The sequence below is a fragment of the Carassius carassius genome, chromosome 37 (assembly GCF_963082965.1).
Source record: "Carassius carassius chromosome 37, fCarCar2.1, whole genome shotgun sequence".
NCBI classification, from domain to species: domain Eukaryota; kingdom Metazoa; phylum Chordata; class Actinopteri; order Cypriniformes; family Cyprinidae; genus Carassius; species Carassius carassius.
In genome coordinates, this window is record NC_081791.1 from 20,039,527 (window position 1) to 20,063,662 (window position 24,136).

At 39.1% G+C, this 24,136-nt stretch overlaps 1 protein-coding gene across 12 annotated transcripts in view; it reads right to left on the reverse strand.

The window, feature by feature from the left end:
* Window positions 1–24,136, reverse strand: part of camta1a (calmodulin binding transcription activator 1a) — a 381,282-nt gene that overhangs the window by 47,869 nt on the left and 309,277 nt on the right. For all 12 annotated transcript variants that reach the window (XM_059528089.1, XM_059528095.1, XM_059528090.1 and 9 more), the window contains one exon: window positions 23,068–23,139. In XM_059528089.1, the coding sequence (XP_059384072.1) occupies window positions 23,068–23,139 (72 nt within the window). The remainder of the gene's footprint in view (window positions 1–23,067; window positions 23,140–24,136) is intronic.

The following is a 24,136-nucleotide window of genomic DNA, read 5'->3' on the forward strand; positions in this document are numbered from 1 at the left end:
ATTTGCAAAAAAAAAAATTCTGTGTTCATTTTAATAATGTTTAATTTTTTTTTTTTTTTTATTCATTATTGTTTAATAAAAATGAGAAATGTTGACTTAGCAATTAGCTGAAATAAAGTAACTTTAATATAGTGTTTTTTTTAATTCCCTAGTTTGAGGCTAAATTTCTATCACATCAAACAATTTTGCCTTAATAATAAATTAAAGATTAATTAATACTATGTTTATTTCCTAAATCTTAAAATGGTAAAATCCATCAAAATATGAATAATTAGTAAAATATGAGGCGCGTTTGACTTGAAGCAGCGCTGCACAGAATGATCATTGTATGACATAAAAGTACTGCGAAAACGATAAGACAGCACAAAGATCCTGTGCAGCACTGCTTTAGGTCGAACGCGCCTAATAATATAGCAATTCATATCTATTTTGTTTGGTTTTAGTTAACAAAAATAACCAGGAGTGTGAACAAATCATGTCAGTCTGTTCAGTTCAACTAAAATGTCTCTTTAAAGGGATATTTAACCCACAAATGTGTCAGTATTTTCTCACCCTCATGGAATTTTAAACCTGCATGATTTATATGCAGAACAAAATGGGTCGTATAAAAAAGTCAAAACAGTGGACCCCACTGACCTTCAATGTATGAATACATTTTTCAAAATATGTTCTTTTTTGTTCCAGTACCATTTTGGAACAACATAAGGATAAACCGTCCCTTTAAGAGTGCGTGTGCCACACTCATTTGTGAAAAAGAGTGTGTGTGTGTGTGTGTTTATGAGCGAGAGAGGTGATTAAAGCCTTGCCCTGGTGGGTGCCCTGGCTGTGGCATGGTGATGGATGAAGCAGTGTGTCCATCATTAGGCAGTAGGCTGGCCCCTGGCACCCACACCCAGCTTTTAAATGTATCCATACCTTGCTGTCCCCCAGTGCTGCTGTTCATTTCAAGGTCAATTGACTCAGTGCTGCGCCGGGAACAAAACATCCCCCTTTCTTCATAGTTTTATTTCCCATTACTGACTGGTTTGCTTGTGTGTGTGTGTTTGTACATAAGCGCTTGCGTGAGTGGGTGTATATGACACGTCAAAGCCGATGGTGTGCAGCAAATCCCCTACAGCTTGTGTCTAGTACAGAGGAAGACCCTTCTATGAACCCTTTAATGTTTATGAGCCTGTATATGCAGAACACTTTAAAGTGCAAGTTGGAAAAAGTCAGTCACTTTGCACACAGTTATAAAAGCGATGATGTCACTTCCTCCCAGTGCCACCTGTTTGGCCTGGCTTGTTTTTCTTATAGCTGAGCCAGCAACAGGCAGCAACATCAGTCTCACAAATGGGAATTTCCATATACAAGGTTCAAAATGAATGTTTTGCCAACAGCAAGTGGATTAAGAAAGCTTACCAGCCATGAGTATTTCTTTTCTTGCATATTTGCAGAAAACAATCGAGGTCAGTGTGTCTATCGAGGCAGAAGTCTTAATGTGAAATGCTATCTTTAATATCATACTTATATTTTTGTAGCTAAAGGGAAGTAAAATATGGGTGTTTCTTTAACTATATGCATATTTGGCCCAGTGGGCTTTATGTCCATATATATAGTACACTGAGTTCTGTCTTTTTCCCCCAAAAATTAATAAACAAAAATTCCCATTTTGATTGTATTTTCCAAGTTTAAGGTTTAGGAAAAATAAAATGAATAAAGAAAGTGTTTATTATTAGGGGAAAAATAGTTTGATGCAATGAAAGTTATGCCACAGCTAAAGTAATAAAAAACAGGTATTAGTCACTATATTATTATTTTACTAGTAATTTATATTTTTAATGGATGGACCAAGTTTAAAATTTACTGAATGAATGAATACAGTACAATACAATATGTATTATTATCGACAAAGTTGTTGATGAAAAATTGATGAATCTTAGGTTTAAATAATTATATCACTATTTTACTAATAATTCATAATTTTCATAGACTGGCCAAGTTTTAATCAAATTATTAAATAACATATTTTATAAAACATTTGTTATTAATTTGTATTATTTATTTTTTTGTTCTCCTCATCCAAGTTGATTTGGATAAATGCTTTCTGGTAAATGAATAAATAAAAATGTAAAATCTATACATAAAAAGCATTTTAAAAATATAAAAAATGATCTTCATACACAGTAACAAAAATAAAAGAGAAAGTTGAAATCTGTTTTGATAAAAAGCAGTCCCTGGGACATACAAGTGCAGAAATATGTTTAGATGACCTTCTGTTGGTAAGCAGCAACTCAGTCAACAGCAACATCAATACTAAAAATCGTATACTGTGTTATATACACACATTCAAACATTGATTAAATACCAACCCCGGCACCCACCAAATTCTGCCTATGCAGTCTCAGGCTACTGCTGTGAGATGGCTAGCTGATCTAACGCCCACAATGCAAACACACAAACACACACATTCCATGCACAACTCCCCAGAAAGCTGAACGCACCGCAGGAGGTGCATGTAAATCCCAGTCCTATGGGACGCACAGTAAGAAATGGGTGAGGAATGCAGCCTGGCTAATTGACAACTCCTCACTTCATGCTTGAGCACGTTAAACGACCTCAGCCAGTACACATCATCCTCTGCTTCTCAAGGACTGTGATGTGCTGTTCTCTCTCAGTTAGGTCTCAGTTTGGCTCCTCTCGACAGACATGAGAGAGTAAAGCGCGTCGAGTGGTGTTAGAGAATGTAACTTTTGAGGAAGAGGACGGAGCCGGTGCAAAGCGCGGCAGAGCGCTTCTGCAGGAGCCAGAGGCTGAGGCCTGTGATGTTTAATTCAGCAGCCTATAATGACTCAGATGAAGTCAAGAGCCAGCTTTAAATAACTTAGCTTCTAGGGCCAGAACTACTCAGCTCACAAGAGTGTGTCCAATGAACATGCGGTTACATGTTTGCCCAGGTGTCAACGTGTAGTTCTGCAAAAAAAAAAAAAAATTTCCAAAGATATTCTGTATTTTCCTGTCTCTTTGGAGTACATGTTCACTGCAGATCAAATTGGAGTTTGCATGGAGCACAGAGGACAAAATGTAGGTGTTACTGTAAAAGTACAGATTCCACCTTGGCTGCCACTAGAGTTTTAGTTATTCATCTGGCAGCTGCTTTAACACCGGTGGGCTACCTCTCCATTAGCTCTGCCCTGAGCAGACCAGGAGCAAGCCGTCTGGGAGCCATCAGTCTGCTGTGATGGGCTCAGTGGAGCTTGGTGACTATGGTCCTAATGCCCAAAGTCTCTCATAGGAAGTGCATGTGTCAGTGAAGAACACAGCAAAGTCAGCCAGCCCTTGCACTCGCTCTAACCTTGCGGGTTAACCAGCTTATGTTGGGTTTTTAGAAGATGGTGCCCCAAGCAGGCTTCTCATTCAGATTCAGCAATAATCTTTTTGGTGAAGCTGGTTAACCAGCCAGCACAAATCTTGCACTACCATAAATTACAATGAGAAAACCATGTGTCTAGATCAGTATTTCTGTGTTTTTAGTTGAGATTTGAAGGAGGAGATGGTAGAGATACAGATTCTCTGTCACATCTGTTCCTTTAAACCTCAACTAAGAAACATATTTTCTCAGTTGTTTTCAGCTCATCTCTGTAGTCTTTTTTATTTAGTTGGGTATTATTTATCATTTTGTTTGCTTATAGCTTACATATGCATGAATGTTTATAACTGTTGTTAGATCTTCAAAACATTTTGTTTTAGTTCAGTGACCTTGACCTTGGGAGTTTTTATTATTTTAGTTTTATTATTATTTTTTTTGTTTCAGTGAAGTTGAAAATCCTTAAAAAGACTTAAGGAAAACTTCCTAAAATATTAACACTTGTCTTCAGAGAATATATGTACAATTAAGTTATTTTTCCCTCACTTCATTGCCAGACTGTTGTTGTTGTTGCAAAGACCTCACTAAAGGTTGTGCTTTAAAGACAGATTTATACTTAAAGAAACGAAAAGAAAAAAAGAATATTAATTCTAGGTTTATTTACATTACGCACACTATATATATATATATTATATATATATATTATATATATATACACACACTCTGTAGTCAGATTAAGAAATTCATAGTTGTCTAAGCTATTTTTGTTTATGCAGGGAAGTTTTAGCTCTGATTCTAATACTAAATGTGATCTAAGCCAGAGTCTGAACCTTGTATACCAGAATCATAATGTGCACATGATGCTGAGTCCATCAATGATTTATATTTTGGGGAGAAGGCTCTGTATGGCAAACTGTTCCCTGAGTGCTAGGACTCCTGGTTCCTGATTGAATCATGGATAAGCCGATAGGATCAGGGACAGCAGATAAAAGATGATAGCATCTATAGTCTTAAAATGCTGTGGCACTAGCCTCGGTGCAATCTGGAAATGGCCTAGTGGGAGAATTTCTGGACCCAAAGCAGTTAAACAAAACCTTTTCCATGGCAATGATCTATCAAAAACATGAAATCAGAATACAAAATCAGAATGCTGCAATATTAAGTTCAGCTCTGAGAGGTCCAAGAGCACACTGACCACTCCAGCTGGAAAGCCCTAGGGTGCAGGCGCTCAGGAGACACCCCCGGATGCCTACACACATAAACTCTCACCCTCTGGGACACCGAACCAGCCAGTAGTTGCCTAGCGACCGGCAGAATGAGTTAAGCCATTTAAAGAGAGAGGTTTTGGACAGAGGGCAGAGCTGAGGGTCTGATATTGGTATGATGGCAGGTGAAACGAGTGAGGAAAAAGAGAAGAGAGAAAGGAGTAAATTGACAAAAATTGCTAAAACAATGCAAGAAAATACATTTTCTGTAGCACTAAAATGAGAATCCAAAAGAAACGAGATCTAAACAATTAAATTACTCTCTGTGTGTGTGAGTGCCTGAGGAATATTTTGACCACATGTGTATCTTTAGTGATGTCAATAATCTTATAAAATGTATTATTATAATCTTAAGCAGCACAACGGTTTTTAACATTTATAATAATAAGAAATGTTTCTCGAGCACCAAATAAGAATATTAGAATGATTTCTAAAGAATCATGTAACACTGAAGACTGGAGTAATGACTGCTGAAAATTCTGCTTTGCATCACAGGAAAAATACATTTTAAAATATATTCAAATGGAAAATAATTATTTTTAACTGCAATAATTTTTCAAAATATGAGTATTTTTGAAGAATATTTTTTCTTATTTAAAAAATATTACTGATCCCAAACATTCCAATGGTAGTGTACACACTATAGGACATTCATGTTATTTTAAATACATATAATTTAAATTACTTTCTCTACCACTTACACATATTTATTGTCTGCTGATGTAACCAAAGTATGTGTTAGTGGGGAAAAATTATATTAACCAACAATATAATAGTCAAAATTTTCAACATACAGATGAATAAACTCAAGCCCTCTACATTATTCTGTTTCACATTTAACTTTGTCCCATTACTGTATATGCACTGCAAATGCCTTTTCATGTGGCCTTTAAGAAAAAACTCTTGCTCCCTATTGGATGACAAATATGCAGTGAAGGTCAGTCACCATTATGCAGAACATACTCTCCCTAGTGTGCAAGCAACCCGAAATCTCCCACTATCAATGAGAGCCAGCTGCCCTCTGAGATCTCCCCCGGTCCAAACGCAGGGCCGTGACAGAAACCGAGCAGCACGGACCTGCTGCAGCGTAATAGGAAATTAATTGAGATCATCAATATGGTATTAATCATTAAGGCACAGGTGCTGAGATGGCACTTCTGCCTGAGTGAGCCTGTTAGCGATTCACACGTTTGACCTGCTGTTCAGTTAAAGTGTGTGTGAGAGCAAGGGCAAGAGGGAATGATAAAGATAGAGAAGAGTGAGTCTGTCCTGTGCTTATTAAGTCTGTTGACCAACATGCGGGGAAGGTGTCACAGCAAAATGCATCACCGTGAACGTCGATGCCATTCCGGTGAGCAAACATAAAATCCATCGGCTGCGTCCCTCCCTCGGCAAGGTGGGGTGTGGACAAACGTCACTCAACACTAATCAGGCAAACACAGCACAAATTGCAGTAAAATACATTAAGCAGTTAGGCATGGCACATCTCCAAACAGTTGAGGGTGTCTAACTGTGCACACATTCCACTACATAAATTAAACGTGGCACAGCTAGATAGGGCTCACGCTCTGATGATGTACGGCAGCTGGGATCGATGCTGAGACAGGAGCGGCTCACCAAGCGGTAGAGAGGAGACACGTGGTGCGACTGAACGTGGCCCTGCGTGGGGTCCGGCACCGCACTTAAGTACGCCGAATATTAAACAAGCAGCAGGACAGGCAGAGGAGTCTTGACGAGCTCACTCACATGGGTGTAAGGGTTGAGCTTATGAAAAGTTTATGAGTTCTGCTCAAAACAGATTGATTCGGCGTTAAAGCAAATACCAAGCCAGAAAAGCCCTGAAGCTGAGAACAGAGAGTGGGTAAAGACAAAAGCAAAGAGAGGGAGCAAGGAAGAGTCACAGAGAAACACTGAGAAAGAGGACAGTGTGACAGAGGCTTGGTACAAAAAAAAACTGATATATACATACAGTATATTTATTATGGCCAGGTCAAATAAAAAAAAAATGTTCACTTGAAAATGTAAATTCTGTCATTAGTCAATATTAATGGAACTACTGGAATAAAATAAGATAATTTTTTTCTTCTATAGAGTTACATCGTAAAAAGCTCGTGCACTATATTTCCTAAAAAAGTACCATCAACATGATCTATAGATCTTTCCTTTAAGGGCCAGATTTACTAAAAGCTTGCGCCAGCACAAACCCTCTTTTGGCATTATAAAAATTACTGTCAGGTTTTACATAAAGTATTTCTTTATATAAATGTCTGTAAGAATATACAGATTGCATTGCTTGTTCACATTATTCATTTAATAAGCTACTGTAATCTTCCATATAAATTTTTTAGAATGGCTGTACTCTGGCTCAGAGAACATATAATTGAATCAATTAATTGGACCATTAAATAACAATATTTTTTGAACTGGTTCTTTTAAATGAGTTTGTTGATCTGGTTCACAATTTGAACTGAATTATTTGTTTGTGAGTCAGACTGATTTGTTTATGAGTTCAATTAATCGATTTTATTCTGCCAGGTCAACAGTTTATTGGTTGAGAAGATTATCAATGAATAACGACTTAAATTTGTAGCTTTTCCTATTCCTCCCACAATGCTATAATTTTACTTTCTATAATGCCACTTAGAGCATTTTATGGTTATTCTTAAAACATAAATTGCATGGAAAATAGCAGAGTGAGCTTCAGAATATTCATTTTTAGTTTTTCTTTTTTTTTTTGGGGGTGGGGGGGGGGGGGGGTCATATACAGTAGGTTTGAAATGATAAGCATATCACTAAATAATGACAGGTCTATCATGACTTCTCTCTGAAGATTTTAGCATGGTGATGGATGACAATGTTAATGTATTTGGTATTGGCGGAATAGACCTGCTACGCTCCTGCTGAATTGCTGCTGCTGTTGGTTATTGATGGAGTTGTAGATTATTACTGCTGCTGCAAGCAAGTGCAGGAACTTGCTACTGCCAATGCATATGGCTATACGGTACTGTGAGTATTTAAGACATACTGCTGCTGCACAAATACAAAATAATCTGTAGCAGATCTATACTGGTGGAGCTGGGGAAGGTGGAGGGTTTCAGAAAAACTCTGAAAGCACGCTACAGGAACCTCAAGTGAATGCTAGCCAGCCATATAAATGCAAGGCAGTAAGCTCATTGGCTGCATATGCAGCATGAACCAATCAGCTTGTGCCAAGTTGTTTAACTCTCTGAATCAGTTATGTTAAAAGCCCGTCAGCCTACTCGATTAGAGTTTCATGACTGAACAATAAATCATTTTCATTTCTGGGTGAACTATCTCTTTAAACACTATGCCTTATCAGGAAAGAGTCACTTGAATGTGACTCTAGCTGGGAAACTGTGGCTAGTGTGTCAGTAGTCAGCATGAGGGTGTTTAACATGCTTGGCCATATGTTTGACCTCTCTACGATCGGTAGCTTCAGGCCTTGAGGTCTGCATGAGGTCACTGCAGGTGTGAAGCAGATGTGGAGAACAACACTGGTTCAGGTGTCCTAAAAGGCAACAAACACTGGCCTGTCAGTAATCATCAGCCTGCATTCTGTTTGTTGATGGCTTACTGCAGGTACAGTATAAAGAATCCATCTTCAATGCAATAGGTGTCATTTTTCAGTGTTTTAACCCTTTCTCCTCCATCTATACATCATTATACTCATCATATGGATGGGTGCCATTTCAGTCTTATAGCAAAGTGTAGTGTATTTATTTAGAAACATACTAAATAACATACCCCAATAACATACCCCAAGTGAACATGTGCAAAGATATATTAGGATGCAGAGCAGTATTCAAATATCTAGATAAACAGAAACCCAACATTCCTATATTACTCAATGTGAATTTTGATTGTGTTGTTGGATAACAGAGATAAAAAGATTCAATAGATTCTTTCTCAGTCTAATGTTCTCCACATATTGAGGTATTGTGCTCCACATGAGACACAAAGTCCAACTGTGAAATAATAAGGGAAGTGATGTCATCAAACGCTGCTGTCTTCAAAAGACAAGGGTGGCTGGAAAGCAGGACTCTTTGATGTGGCCCCCGGAGGGGTCTCTAGCCAGCCTGCTATAGAGAACAGAGCTGGAGTCTTCAGAGAGATGGGCCCTGGGCTCTGCTGATCCCCATACACTCATCCACACCCATGTGCTCCGTCATCAATAGAGTCTTAATCATACTCAACAATGCCTCACCCACTCCCCTCTTCCTTACCCTCTGCCTCGCCACAGACAGACAGAGCAGTTTAAAAGAGTGTGTGATGTGCATGCTTGCAAGCATTCACACAAAACAAAAAAAATACAGATTTTTACTGTTGCTTGCCAGTGCAAAACCCTCTATCATGAAGCTTAGGTTTTCTACAGTAAGTGGTTATAAGGGCATTTGTAGGGTGCTCTGGTGCTTGGGTATTGCTCAAATTCCAATCAAAGGATGTTTGACTTTTTTTTCTTTCAATCATCACTGGACCCCATTGACATTCAATGTATGGACAAAAATCACAAAAGAATTTCAACAAATATTTTTGCATGTTTCACAGGCGAAAGAAAGTCACTCAGGTTTGAAACAACACGAGTTAATGACTTGTGAACTATCACTTTAAAATGAGATAAAAACAAATAATTAAGCCTCTTAGTGGTCTGTAGTTGCCTTAACAAGCACCACTAATCCTAATGAGAAACAATAAATTAGCTAATAAAGTAACACAGTGGTAAAAGAAACAAAATGAATCAACAACTTCAATTTGACCACAAACATTGCTGTGGATAAACAGGTTCAGCACGACTCTGCTCCTCGCGCCCCTCTCCAATCCGTTTTAATTGGCTGAGTGCTCTTGTTATGAATTGATGAGGAGAGAAAGGACTCGGCAGGGAGCGTTACAGAGGTAGCATTAAAGAGCATTACTTTAACAACACACCTGCCTCCTACCGAGAGAATCAGTTCATACTGAAATAATTAAGGCAGTAGAAAAGGCATCAATCAAGCTACTGAGCATGTGCAGGAAACCACCACAGGAAGAGACCTCCGCTCCATTTGGTATCGTCTGGGGCCTATGGGCTAATTTGTTTACATCCATAATACATTCAAAGGATTTATCTAACTTGCAGATGAGCTTTAATTCACTGGTCCGAGAGCTACTGTGGAGTGCAGGGAGCAGTGGAGGACAGGTGTGAAGTAGGAACAGCTGGCAGGGCAGGCAAAGGAGAAGGGTGGAGACAGGTTTAACCCTTCGTCGCCCTGGCAAGAGCTTTCTAGGTCATCAGCGCTTTGCGCAGGCATATGAGTGTTTTAACAAACACGCATCGCATTTGGTTGGATCAGGCTTGGATGGTGGCCATACATGAGCGCTGTCCACTGAAGTCAAAGGTCAAATGGACAATCCCTGGACAACTTTCAAGGACACTGTCTAAAAGTGACAACTCCATAACAGATTGTCTTGTGTCCAAACACACTCTGATCACATGCCAAATGCCAGAATGACAAAAGGTATGTATGTGTGTGTGTGTGAGGATGGGCTGCTCCCCAAAGAGAAGTGTAAATGGCTGGTAAAAGGTCTTCTCAACACTGCTGCAGGGGCTGTTGAGTCAGTGCGCTCTCTGTAATAATATGGTCAGGAAGTGTTTTCTGTGGACGGCTGCTAGAGACAGCTTAGTGACCTGAAAGCAGATCTCCATGTCTGTTGAAGGAAATCCAATTACATTAGATATGACAGAAGTATGTACTGGTTTCAAATTTAAAAAAGGATGCAAAAACACCATACAAGCAGTCTTGTGTGCTATACAATACAATAGGATTGTGTGCAAAAATTGTGCAAAAGAGAAGCCTGATGTCCGTTTCATGAACTAGTCATTTTTTTGAGTCATAGATCAGTCAATCACAAAAACAGACCTGTAGGATTTGTTGGTGAATTAGACTCTCAAGTTGAACTCACAGACTCAATCTGGCTGTGGTGGTTCCATCAGATGGGAAGATTATCAGCAAATTATAACAATGTTAGTCTGTTCCATACACAAATCAGTTGTAATACTTCAAGAATATCTCACCAGTCACATGGACCACTTTTTGAGACTTTTATGCTGTTTTTGAAACTGAAAATTGTCATAATATGCTGTTCCTAACCTGTATGACATTCTTTCTTCTGCAGAAAAAAAAAAAGAATGTTTTTGTCCATACAATGCAGAAACAACATTGGATGTAAGACATTTTTCAGAACTGTTGTGTTCCTGAAAAGAATGTAAACACAGGTTTAGAAGATGAACAATTGATGACCATACTTTGTTTTTTCAGGAAACCTATCCCTTTACTATATTTGAAATGAAAGAGAAAATAAACGGCTAATGGCTGAGAGAGTGATGGAGTCGAGAGGTTCATGAAAGGATAGAGGGAAGGTAGCTGGTGTGAAGTTTTCATGTGTGTGAGCATGTGTATGAAAAAGGGTCAGAGAGCCAGAGAGAGAGAGTGTTTTGTGGGAAGAGGACAGCAGATCTGAGGATCCTCAGAACTGCAGTGAAGACGAACTCATGCTGAGATTCAGTCCTAGAAATGGAGAGGCTTCGGGCTAAACTTTCACACTGCTGCTAAACCACCAACACATACACAAACTGTGATCTCAATCTGAACCTGCTCTCTTATACCTTTTTGACCGCTTGCAGAACCAAATGCACCCAAACACAGCACATACGCTAAGCATACGTAATGACTGTGTTCTCCCAGATGTCTGTGTCTCCACCCACCTCAGTCTTCTCCATCTGAACGGATGGGGTCAGTGTCGCCCTACGAACACACACGCTCCTGTGTGTGGCTCAGCAAATGCTGAGCCAGTATCTTACATAGATATGGCAAGGGCACTGATGAGAGAGCGCAAGAGGGACAGAGAAAGAGAGAGAGAAAGAGAGACAGAGAGGATAAAGGAGAAAAAAAAATCAATACCATATCTCAACACTAAGCACAAACCAAGCCAAAGCAGCAGGAGTGTGCAGCTTGCTACATAAACTGGACAGCTTCATCAGGCTTCTTCAGCACACCAAACACACAGTATTTCCTTTCATTTCAGGCAGGCTTAGGATAGAGTGTGCATGTGCCTGCTGGGAAAGCGGTGCTGGGTGTTGGTTGGCACGCGGAATGGACGATCTAATGCCGCACCTCCATTTCCCCTGCCCAAGCACTCTTTTTTCTCCCTCTCTCGTACGCGCGCACACACACACACACACACACACAAACACAAACACACATATACTGGTCGAGCCCTCTAAAATCCCCGGTCTAAAAATAGCCTGCAGGGAGGCGTCTGCCTGGCTATTATTATTACGTGCACGTCCCGCCCGCCCCTACCAAGGAAGGGGACCAGACTAATGCTTTTTCTGGTGCAGGCTATTAAAAAACTATTTGTCACCTGCCTAGCTCTGATGTTCGGGCCCCTGGCGCAAGATTACAGGGGCCCCCTGATCAGACTGGCCCAGAGTTGAGATGGACAAATGAGAGGGCTGATAGAAGGATGGGAAAGCAGAGAGCAGGCCTGGGAGGGTTCCTGATTTATACAGACAGGTTAATACCAGAGCAGCCAAGCCTCTGACTGCCACCGCCATCAGGAAGTCATGAAATATTTAAAGCCTGCCGAATTAAAGATGCTCGGCTTCAGGGGCCATGGCAAAAAATAGGAATGTATATGTTTGCAAGCCTCTGACGTTTTTGTAGTTTACTCACATGTACATGTAGGGGCGTAGAAAAGTTTGTAAACCCACATTTTAGGAAATATAACTTTTATAGTCATTATAAGCCACAGGGTAAAACGTTTTTTAAATATTTAATTATTTTGTAAAATATTTTCAAAAGTATGGTTATTACATTTAATCATTCAAATTGTCAATTCGATATAATCGTTCCTCTACAATTTAATCATAATAAAAACAAACAGAAATTATGCTATTTTACTTGTTAAGTTTTCAGTTTGGTATGAATAAATAAAAAGGTAGAAAAAGTTTGCACCATATGAAGAAAAAATTCTGGGTAAACTTTATATAATTATTATTTATGAGTCAAGCTTAAATCTTAAAATGTTACTATTTTCAAATAATATACATGCTTGTTCAATATTTTACATTGATTAATATTTACAAAAAATATTAAATATGATCATTATAAAGTAATTGCTTTTTAAACAAACAATAGTTTAGGTGCTTTGATTTGCTATGTATAAATAAAAAATATTTTCGAAATACTGTAATCATTATATTGCAAAGGTTTGGAATTGCTTGGTATAAAGAGAGAAGTTATTGTTTTGTTTCTTAATATATATATATAAGTCACATAAAACAATGTAAGACCTTTCAGCAAACCCAGCTAGATACTGGGAGAATGTCGCATTGTTAATATTCATGAGTCAAGCTGACTTTTTTTTTGGAAAGTTCCTACAGTATGTCTCTTCATACCTGGGCTCCCGGCTTCATGGTTATTGGAAGCAGTATTCGTTGCGCACACATTTGAGACACGCACACAGAGATACTAAGCCATTGTCGCCTGTGGGATCAATACCCTGACTTCAACAGAAAGTAAAGTGTCGACAGATTCAAAGATGCACAAAAGAATGACGGAAAGATTCTTTTAAAGGCCTGGCTCCCCCACCAGCCGCTCAGAACAGAAACCTGGCACGTGTTTGATTGTTCCATTCATGCTATTGATTTGGCCACAATACAATTAACATTGCAAAGCATCAATGTTTCCCAGAAACCGCATACTGAGAGACAGCAGGTGCTATCTTGACACAATTCTGGATGTTATGGCAGCTGGCGGGACTCATAACCCAAACATTCCCGACTGACTGAGGACATCCTCTTCCTCTTTATCATCATTAACGAGATGAAGACACATAAAAAAGAACTGTTGGAGAATAAGAATAGAAAAAGGATTTTAAAATGATTTTTAGTGGAAAATCAGCTCAGTTCTGCAAAATTAATTTAAATATGGTAATATTTCTTAAACAGCAAGATAAAAACATATTGTAGGACCTGTAAGATATGTAGGACTTTGTGAATGTTGATCGTTCCAAAGCTTGGTTATGGGTCTTGGAAAGCAACACCAAAGGCCCAAAGCCTTCTGTTTTATCATCCTCCATCATTTGTGAGGGTGCAAAGAGCACAGACAGTCCCCCAGGCCTTCTACCGAGCGATGGAGATGGACCAGTGAAAAAGGCCATCAAAGCTCTCTGGGCGTAGGGCTGTGTGCCAGACTCAGGTTCTGAGTACAGTTATGGTGGCAGTAAATAGCCCAGTGGAGGTAGTTTATGTGTCCCCGTGTGGCAAACCCCCCTCCCCATTCCAGCTCTGACACAACCTGCATTGCTAATTTACAAGGCAGCTCGTTAATGGTGTGTGATTTACATTGCTCATTTAAATCTCTGATCTCTGCCTGATGAAATCATTGCCTTTCAGCAGCTATATACACACACGCAGAACCTCAAGCACCACCCAGACAGATTCCTTTCCTCACGCCACCTTCTCAGTGGTAGAGTTTGAGACAAATAAATAAAACCATTATAAATAAAACAAACAAAAAATCATGTTTAGGTCCTAAAATAACCGAATAAACTAAAAAGAAAATATTACATTATCTTTTTTAACCATATTAAAAAAGTAAAATAAAATAATATAAAATATGTAACAGTGGTGCTTATTTAGTGCGGATGGAATTGATGCTTTACATGCTTTACCTTACAAACTGTCTAAAAGTCTAAAAATTAGCTACTGAAAATATACAGTAACCCCCTCCCACAATACTTAAAAATATTTAATAATATCTAATAATATTCTTACAAAAAAAGGACACGCCCTGAGTGCACATGCGCAGTGCACTTTAGAACATGTGCTTAGATCATTAAAATAGGGCCCTAAGTCTAAAAGAACTAGAAAAATATTTTAAAGAAATGTAGATATTTTACAATATTTATTAAAAAAATATATATATTAAAATTAAATAAGAGAAAGGAAGAAATAAAGAATGAAAGAAAGAAATACATTTGGATCTCATCCAAAATCAAACCTACAGATTTCAAATTAGACCTACACATCACCTCAAAGAATGAAATCAGGCCTACACAACATTTTCCAATCAGATTACATTTCCATATCACCTTCCATCAAATTAAAATTAGACCTACACAACACCATCACATTACACAAGCAGACCTACAGAGGATTTCACTAAAATGGGTGTAAATGAGCTGAAATTAGAGGCGTAAATCAGAAGCTATAGAGGCAGAGGTGTGCACATCTCTCCGTTCTTGTGTCCAGAGCTGTTTGTTTATGTAGTCACATCATAAAATCAGACCTTACAAGAACCTTCTGCAGTCAAATAAGGCCAAAACACATCTCCTTATTATCCTTATAGTCACATAACAGAGCAGTCACTGATCTCTCCACTTCTTTCTCCATCAAACAGAGCTGTTCACCCCCCTTAGGGACGGGCCAAATTCCTGAACTGATGAAACAGATCTCCACGATGAAATTGCCAATTACAGAAATTGGATTCAGAGCACTGCTTTGTATGTTGATGAGCCTGGGCTTGTACAATGGGCTCGAGATCGATATGACAGTGAATAGACTGGAATTTGGGGCGGAAAAAGGGGGAAAACATCACCTTCACATCATTCCCTTCCCTTTCTCTCCCTCTCCCCCACTCTTTCCGTCTTCTCTGTCTGGCATTTCTCTCAGTGATGAGGAAATCAGAATGTCAGACTTCACCAGAGCTAATTGGGCCTCTGATGTGTAATCAGTGCTGGACAAATGCGACAGTTCTGGTCATTAGCTACAGCAATGCAAGTTATATGTTGAAACGTTACAGCGCACTCCTGAATAACACCCAGCGAATGGCTGGCTGTGCACACGCTCGTAAAAGCGGCTGTCTGCCAACTGGCCATACTCTGTCCTATTGATCTGCCTTTGCTCACAGCCTGCTGTCATTTGACACTTGCAAGCACACACACACACACACACACACACACACACACACACACACACACACACACACACACACACACACACACACACGACATAGAAATTAGAGGCAGCACGTCAAAAAGGCCCAGAGTCTGGGCCCAATCACACAGGCCTGTCCCTGGCTTTAGAAAACATGAATCTAAAGCAGGGAAGGTCTGAGCTGTGCAAACCCGCCTCTGAGGTTTAGATATATCACAGGGGATCTGATCAGTAGTGGTCAGCTGAGACACATGGTAGGAAAAAAACACATCGCCTGAATTTTTGTGAATGGATTTTGAGGGAAGCATCTCTAATTTTGGTAATACATACAATTTATCACAACATCTGTTTGTTATTATTAATAATGTCTTGAAAAAAAAAGAAACTAAACAAAACAAAACAAAACAAAAAATGTACATTCACTGATTTTGTACTTTTATTTTTTTATGCATGCAGATTAAAATCTTTGGTTGTGGTTGTAAATTCTGCTGATATGTCAAGGTAATGTTGTCTAACTAGTTCACATAGATTTAGTTTAGTTACAAGTACTTATGCACAGATTAAAACTACAAAGAAATCAGTAATGTTCCATATCTGAATTTATAATGGCCACTACAATTTAATTTCTGTGTAACTATTGCTTATATATAGACAGTATAATATAAATATTTTAATGATTTTTTTTTATATTTACGAAAAATACATTGTTCTAGCAAATATGAAAACTTATTTATTTTTAAATGTTATTTTTTCATTTAATGTTTAAAATATAATGAAATCTTAAAGTACAAAATATTATTTTGCAAATAATAAAACTTTTTATGTTAAGTATTTTTCTTCTTTAGGGACAAAAAAAATTTTTGTTTATTGATCATTAATTGAAAGTGTTGTTGGCAAAAATGTTGGCAGGGCAAGTGGTAATCGAAACTTTTGAGCCAGCAGAAAAAAAAAATCTTTGTCCTGATTTAGTGCCATCCTGTTTCAAACAGATTGTCTAAAACTGTCGTTAATACCAGGTGAACTCGGTCAACACAAAAACAAGTTAACCAGCCAACAGAGCGTACCACTCCCAGGCTTTCAAGACAGTGTCCTAATAGAAAAGCAGTGATCACGTTCAGACGCCCGTGTTACCTGCGGCCCATGAAGCACCATTGGTGCCGTGTGATGCGGGCTGCTGAGTCTATAGGTAAGAGTTGGATTAACACAATAAGGCAGTTCAATCTCCCGCTCTAATGTCCCAGACGCACAGAGGGAAACGGCTGGACACACACGGCTGCCAGCGGCCGACGCTCAATAACTGGCTGAATGTCAGTTTGGCTCACCGGCAGAGTCCTGCCCTTTCACAGAGCTCTGAATTATTAAGCAGCCATCTCACATCCTGGCTCTCTCTCTCTTTCTGCTTGGTGTCCACGTGAACAGCTTCTGTATGGGGGAGAGGTAGTAACATGGCGGATCTATCGAGAAGATGAGCGATAATGGAGAAAGTGATATGCAAAAGTCTTAAAGGAAGTTTAGAGAGGGGACGATCAGAGACAGCCCCAGATACACACTGGCCCACAGTAGCAAGACACATAGACAGAGACAGAGAGAAGGAAAAGTTCATTTTCATTCACTTTGCTGCTGGTCAGTGACCCTTAATATGAAGGAAGTCTCTCTCAATGGGAGAGCAACGTCCTGACCTGACTGAAGAGCTGATGGGGTCAGAAGGAGACGAGTGTGTGATGAGTGAAGGAAAGAGAGTGAGAAAAGTTTAAAAGGTGGGTGATGGAGGACTAAATGTTATTTCTGTATATACAGTACACTCTCTCAAAAATCACATATTTACAGTCGTTCTTTATCCTACATATAACTATCCTTAAAGTCTCATTTATGCACCCTTTAACCTTTGGAAAGACTTTGGCTAACATTTGAAACACAAATTAAGTTTTAATCTTCCAAGTTTACAGTATGTGATGTGCCTTACATATGTGGTTTTATATGTTAATAAAAGCCTACATGAAATCTGTTCATCATATTAAGTTATTGTCTCTCTTCACAATATTTCACATGATTGATTGTTTTAGGTCACCTTTTGGATCTTCTAAGTTTTGGTTATCTGGAATTCAAAACACAAATTAAGCTATTTTTAAAGAAACCTAAGTCTTACGGCTTTGGAACAACAAGAGGGTGAATAAATGATAATGCTAAAGCTTACAGAAATATTTGTTTGATCAATATCTGTACTTAAAGGGATAATTCACTCAAAGATTCATATTCTGTAATTTACTCATTTACTCATGTCCTTCCAAACCTGTATACCATTCTTTCTTCAAGAGAACAGAAATTAAAGTTTATTTCTGTTACAAATGTTTTTGACTACACAATGAAAACCAAAGGAGATAAATGTAACATTGGACCCCACTCACTTTCATTGTATGGACCAAAAACACAAATACATTTCTCAAAATATCTTTTGATGTTCCATGGAAGAAAAATACTTTTAGGTTTGGATTAACTTAAGTCAGTAAATGATAACAGTACAGGTACTGTACTTTTGTAACATGCATTTTTTTTGCTGTTTCCTATAAACTAACAACTGCTAGCTCTGTCATATCAGAAGCTGACATAAGAGTCAGTTAACCATAGGTTAAGATTTAATGCCTTTAGCACCCCTTGTGATGACAAAGTAACACTTGCGACTTTTTTTCAGAATGCAACAGCGCATGAAATAGTGCTTGCATTGCAGGAACTGTTTGTAAGAATTTGGGCCTAAACATAACTCTAAAAACAGACTGATTGAGGAATATGTCCTACTACGCTAAATCATTTTAAGCATCATGAATTGAATGTTTAATAGGCTAATTGTGTCAGAAGGGCTACACAATACACGTGCACTGTGTGTAAGATGGGTGTGAGTCAGAGAGTGTATAAGACAGAAGCTGTGGGGCGAGATGGATGGAGATGAGAGTGCGGGCTACTGGGACAGCTGATGCACAATGACGGGAAATTGGACCGCTGCTATGATGAAGAGCAGGTGGAGGCAGGTGTGGGAGAGGGAGATGCTGATGTTTACGGATGAGGGGATCGTTATAGAGGAGGTCCCACGTGCTCTACTCTGATGTGGCCTTATGTAGCACTGACACAGCAGCTCTGCGGTAGCCTGAGAGCTTGTGCCAAAACACAAATAATGGTGAGAAGCTGAGAGAAAACCTGAAAAAAAGAGCAACAGAGAACTCTTAAAGTCTGATCACGGTGAAGATTTATGTCATGAGAAAGTTTCAGAAGTCTTTGCTTTTGTTTTGTCTTTATGTATTGAGTCGTTCAAAATAAACCTGCAGTGTATACAAATAATGACTTATTTGACTTATTTTTTTTGTAATGAACAAACAATTTAAAAAAAAAAGCTATTTTGATATGTTCTGAAGGGCTTAAAGTGAAAATTGTCTGGATGGAGATTGTAGATGAAAATTGTATACATATAAAGTTTTTCATAAGCTTTTGAATAAGCACTAATAAAATAGTAAAACGTATTAAATTATTAAACAATACTTAATCATATCTGCAGAGGGCAGTACGTTTTTAAAAATACTACATTTTCATATTTTTCATATAAATGCACATTTTGCTCTGGTATGATGAAGTAGCTGAAATGGCAAGAAACAACAATAAGACAACGTTTACCCTACCAAGATCAAATAATTCATTGGCAGCTAGCCATATAGGTGGACAAACCACAAAATCACCTACAAACTAATTTCCAGAATAGTTTAACATTTACATTTTATATGTTTCAAGATGTTCACTTTCAGCAGGCTGAAGGGACGTACACAACATTTGTTGTTTTGTATAGGGCTTCTGCAGCATGTATGACCTGAATCAGTGCAGAAATCTGGATGAGTCAAAAGGGCGTGTGAACGAACAGTGTCTGAATATTAATGCACAGTCCTGGACTGAGATCTATGTGTACGTGTGCGTTTTAAAGCAAGACACACTCTTGCCCTTCACACTTTAATGCCACTGTTTGTAAATACTCCTCCATGTGCCATTGTTTGGACAAATTCAAATTAACTTGAAATAAAAGGATATATTCTAACCAAGAAGAAAACACACCCATCAGCTTTTATAAAGCTCAAAACCAGCATCCAAATATTCCTATACTATATAATTCACACATCCAGGGCCAGCGACCAGACATAAAGAGTCAAACTCCTATTCACCCGTTCTCTTACAGTAGCCGCAAGCCACGAGTCCTAAGACTTCTCAATCAATACTCAGCCGCTGATCCATGCGACAGCATAAACTTTCAACTTACCACATCGGCACCTCATAACAGACATTAATCCCACGGCCCTGAAATCAATATGCCATCATTTCTCTTTTGTGTATTCAGCACCCTAAACAATCCGGCAATAACAAACACAAGCAAACACGGGCTGTATTAATGTCCCCATCCTTTAAAACAGTCTAATGAAGCTTCGTCTCATAAATGACTCAGTCTGGGAGTGTAAGCAATGTTAAATATACATTACTCTGGGCCCTGGAAGTGTGCGGTCAGGGGCGCACTGAGCACACATTTAGTGTGGCTACACAAACAACCGCCTATGAATAAATAAATGCAGAGCAGTGCCTGTCCGGACAAAAAGGAAGAGTCTGCCTCACGCCTCGGGCTAATTTACATCAGCCTAGCGGCCACAAACGAATGAAAGGAAGATGACGAGGTGAGGGGGTTCAGCTCATCAGATAGGTCAGAAAATGGAAATTTAATATTGATCTTTAAAGCATGATGCGTGCGTGCCAGGGTCGACATTTAGGTAACAGTGTGATTTTAAAGCACGCCATAAAAGATTTGAAATGAAAGCAAGTCTGTAAAGTGTGCTTCTTGTGGACCACCTGAATAACTGATCACAGTTTAACAAGTTTTCAGCATCACGAACAGCTCCTGAGTCCTGACACACTGGCGCTCTATGCCAAATTTAGTGGGTCTGACAGGCGGTATAAGACGGATCGTGAAGAGAAAAAGATAGCATTCTATATGAGTATGTTTGTTTATTTTAATAAGCATGTATGTGAAGTGGGACAGGGAAATGTATTCTGGAATACATGGCCCAACTCATCTGGATCCTCAACGGAGAAGCCATACCTTGCCATCAATCATGGGGAGAAGGCTCGGGGGGGAAGGAAGAAGACAGAAACAGGAAGAGATATAAACAGAGAGAGAGACATGGGGGTGGAGGCGGTTGCAGGTTTGCTGCCAGTTTCTTGATTAATCTGGACAATATTCTGTCTTATGAGTCATTTCATTCCCTAACATAGCAGAGCTCTCCTCTTGCACAATAAAGAGGTCTCGGCAAAGGCTATTGACCACTTTCTAAAGATCTGCCAGCCTGGAAGACAAATGAAGCGTGGCCTAACATTCAGTCGTATTAATATAATAATGATATCCGGGTCTGTGTCCCCGGCCGCCACACCTCTGCCCCGTAATGTAGGATCAGATGAAGAAGGAGAGCTGAGGAATTACATTCGATTAGCACTAAACAAGAGAATGAGACGTGGAGCGATTAAATCAATCAAGTGCAGGACCGGGACAGTCACAGAGGGAGTGTGTGAGTGTGTGAGAGAGAGATAATATGCCCTTAACACCTCAAATCTCTAAACAGCCATTCCCTCTCCCAGACAGCCTATTCTGCATTAGTGAGAACTTTTCAGAAGGGCCAACGGGGTGCTAAGCATTCTGGGTAAACGGCAATAATACGTCCCCTCAGCAGATCTCTGACGTTATGCAGATCGAGAAGAGCAGAGCGGTGCAATACTACCGAGACATGCCTGGAAGAATGAGGCACTATCTGAGGGAAAAGTGTTTTAGATGGAAGGAGTGCCGAGATTCCTCATAGGCTTCTATTCTCATTACCTCCTCTCCTCCCCTGTCTTATTACTGAGACTTTTCTCAATAAAGAAGATCTGGACTGGATAAAAAGACAGCCACACTTGCAGTCTCTTTGCTTTCTGTACATTTCCATCTTCTTTCGCTCTCTCTCTGTGATCACATTCCCTGAAAATTTAGTTTTGTGTCATCTATTGAGGCTTGACTGTACTTGGATTGGGTTATGTGCATTTTTAGCGGCCATGCATTTGTGAATCTGCACTCTGGGACGAAAGTGTTGCATAGACATAATTCTGACAAAAACAAAAGGTCTGGTCCACATTTGCATCTTAATCTGGTTTAGGTGCCAGAATAGAGGCCCACTCACATGTAAAATGATCAACATGAGTTCTATATTTACACTTATGCTCAAACGTTTGGGGTTGGTAGGATTTTTCAATATTTTTTTAAAATAATTACCTATATGCTCACCAAAGATGTATTTATTGGATCAAATAACAGTAATATTGTGAAACATGTCACAATTTAAAATAAAATTTCTATTTGAATATACATATTTTAAAAGGTAATTTATCCCTGTGATGGCAAAGCTGAATTTTCAGCAGCCATTACTTCAGTATTCAGTGTCAAATGATCCTTCAGAAATATTTTAAACATGCTTATTCGGTGCTCAAGAATTTATTATTAAGAAACTATAAAAAGTCCATCTGAAGCTGAGACTACTGGGACACAGTGAGGGTGCTGCCAAGCCCCGTAGACTGATACCATATGTGTAAGACAAAGTCATGCTGGAACAACCTGCTCTATCCTGGTCACAGAAACTGAGCACCTGAAGCAGCAGTGAAGCAGAACATGAGTCAGCTCAGAGGATACTGAGAAAACACGGGGAGAGTCTGAGAATAATATTTCTGAGAAAATGGAAATGTTGCTTCACAAGCTTTTAATTTCCTCTTTTCAAAGCCTGTAATAAGATTCTGCCGAATCACTAATGTTCTTCCAATTAAGAACATTTTGTACCACAGTAACCCCTAGAAAACAGTGTTTTTAACATTAATGAGTGACTGCTAAGTAAAATTGTTTGAATTTATTGTTTGAAATCTTTAGCTAGTAATTTGACACATATAGTTTCTGCTTGGTTTTTAATTAAAAATGTAATACTAATCCAGATTATTGAATCAAATTGCTTTCTGATCAGTGTGAAATGTTTTTAGTTTGAAAAAAAGTTGTGAAATCATTGCGTTTCATGATTGATGGTTGCTGTCACTTCTGAGTCCATCCCTAGTATATGTCCTAAAAGCATGAATATCTATCTTCTGTGCACTTCTAAAGGCTTCATCTGCATGCTATTCCTCCCTGGACCTCTCCATGAGCTTGGCTGTAGTTTCGAGGTTAGCTTTGATCAGTCGGTGAGCTCAGGCTTCAGCAGGCTGAGGGGTTACATTTAATCTCCCTGCCTGTCTCTATTACAGCTGAATAACACTTGAAGGTGTGCTGCTTAACTCCAAATGAAGAGGGGAAGAATAAAATATATGATGGCTCCAGAAAAACAACAATAGGTAACTTAGTTCCCAATAGGTGTCCAAGTCTCTGGCAGTCTTACCTGTAAAAGCCAGTAGCACCTGCGGTGGAAGGTAGGGATGATGGAGGAGTGGACGTAACAGCCATACAGACACTGGGGAAAGAAGCACACAGAAACACATGGTTAGCAGAGAACACAAATGGCTAAGTTTAAAAAGCAAGTTTATGGAAGGGTGTATGAGGGTCTGTCTCTCTGACAGTGTTAGACGTGAATAGAAAATGTCTTACTACTCTAAATACAACAACAACAATAAAAACCTAGAAAATACCTATCTATATATTTATTATTTATACAAAAGTATCAGAAATGAACAGCAACATTGCTGGCATTAGTGACCCATACAGGTTAAGGAACAACACTCGCCCATGTGGGAGTAGACAGGACACTCAGAGGTCTGCCAGGGCTGGAATGAGGCATGTGATTTTGAGAAGATGTCTGTGATGCTGTCCTATTGCTGGGTGCCGGCTTTCCACCCAAACATATTGTTTGCAAGCACTCAAGCCAAAGAGCTTGGCTCTTTCTGGAATAAATCATATATCAATTTCTATGGTTGCGGCTCCTCTACAGTGCACACAGGGAATATTTATTTACCTGCGGAGAATTGGAAAACAAAGCAGTCTTGGTGCATTCACACACACACACACACACACACACACACACACACACACACACACACACACACACACACACACACACACACACACACACACACACACACACACACACACACACACACACACACACTAACCCTAACCCTCACAGGAAACTTTCTGCATTGACAAGCTAATATGGAATATGATTAGGAATGTGTTCATTGTTGGCTGTGCAAGACTAAACCAAAGTTCAAATCACAAAGATTGCAAATAAAAACTACTGTATAGTTCAATTCATGGTACATGTATTTCTGTAGCACTCTTCACAATACAGTTTTAAAAGAGTTCTACAAAACATCAGTGCCTTGACAGTTTCTAACATGGTATAGATAGGAGGAGGATAAAACCTTGAGAGAAAACAAATAGGCAGGAGAAACTCACTCTCATCTGGTCAGTGAGAGAATCAGAATCAGAAAGAGCTTTATTGTCAAGTATGC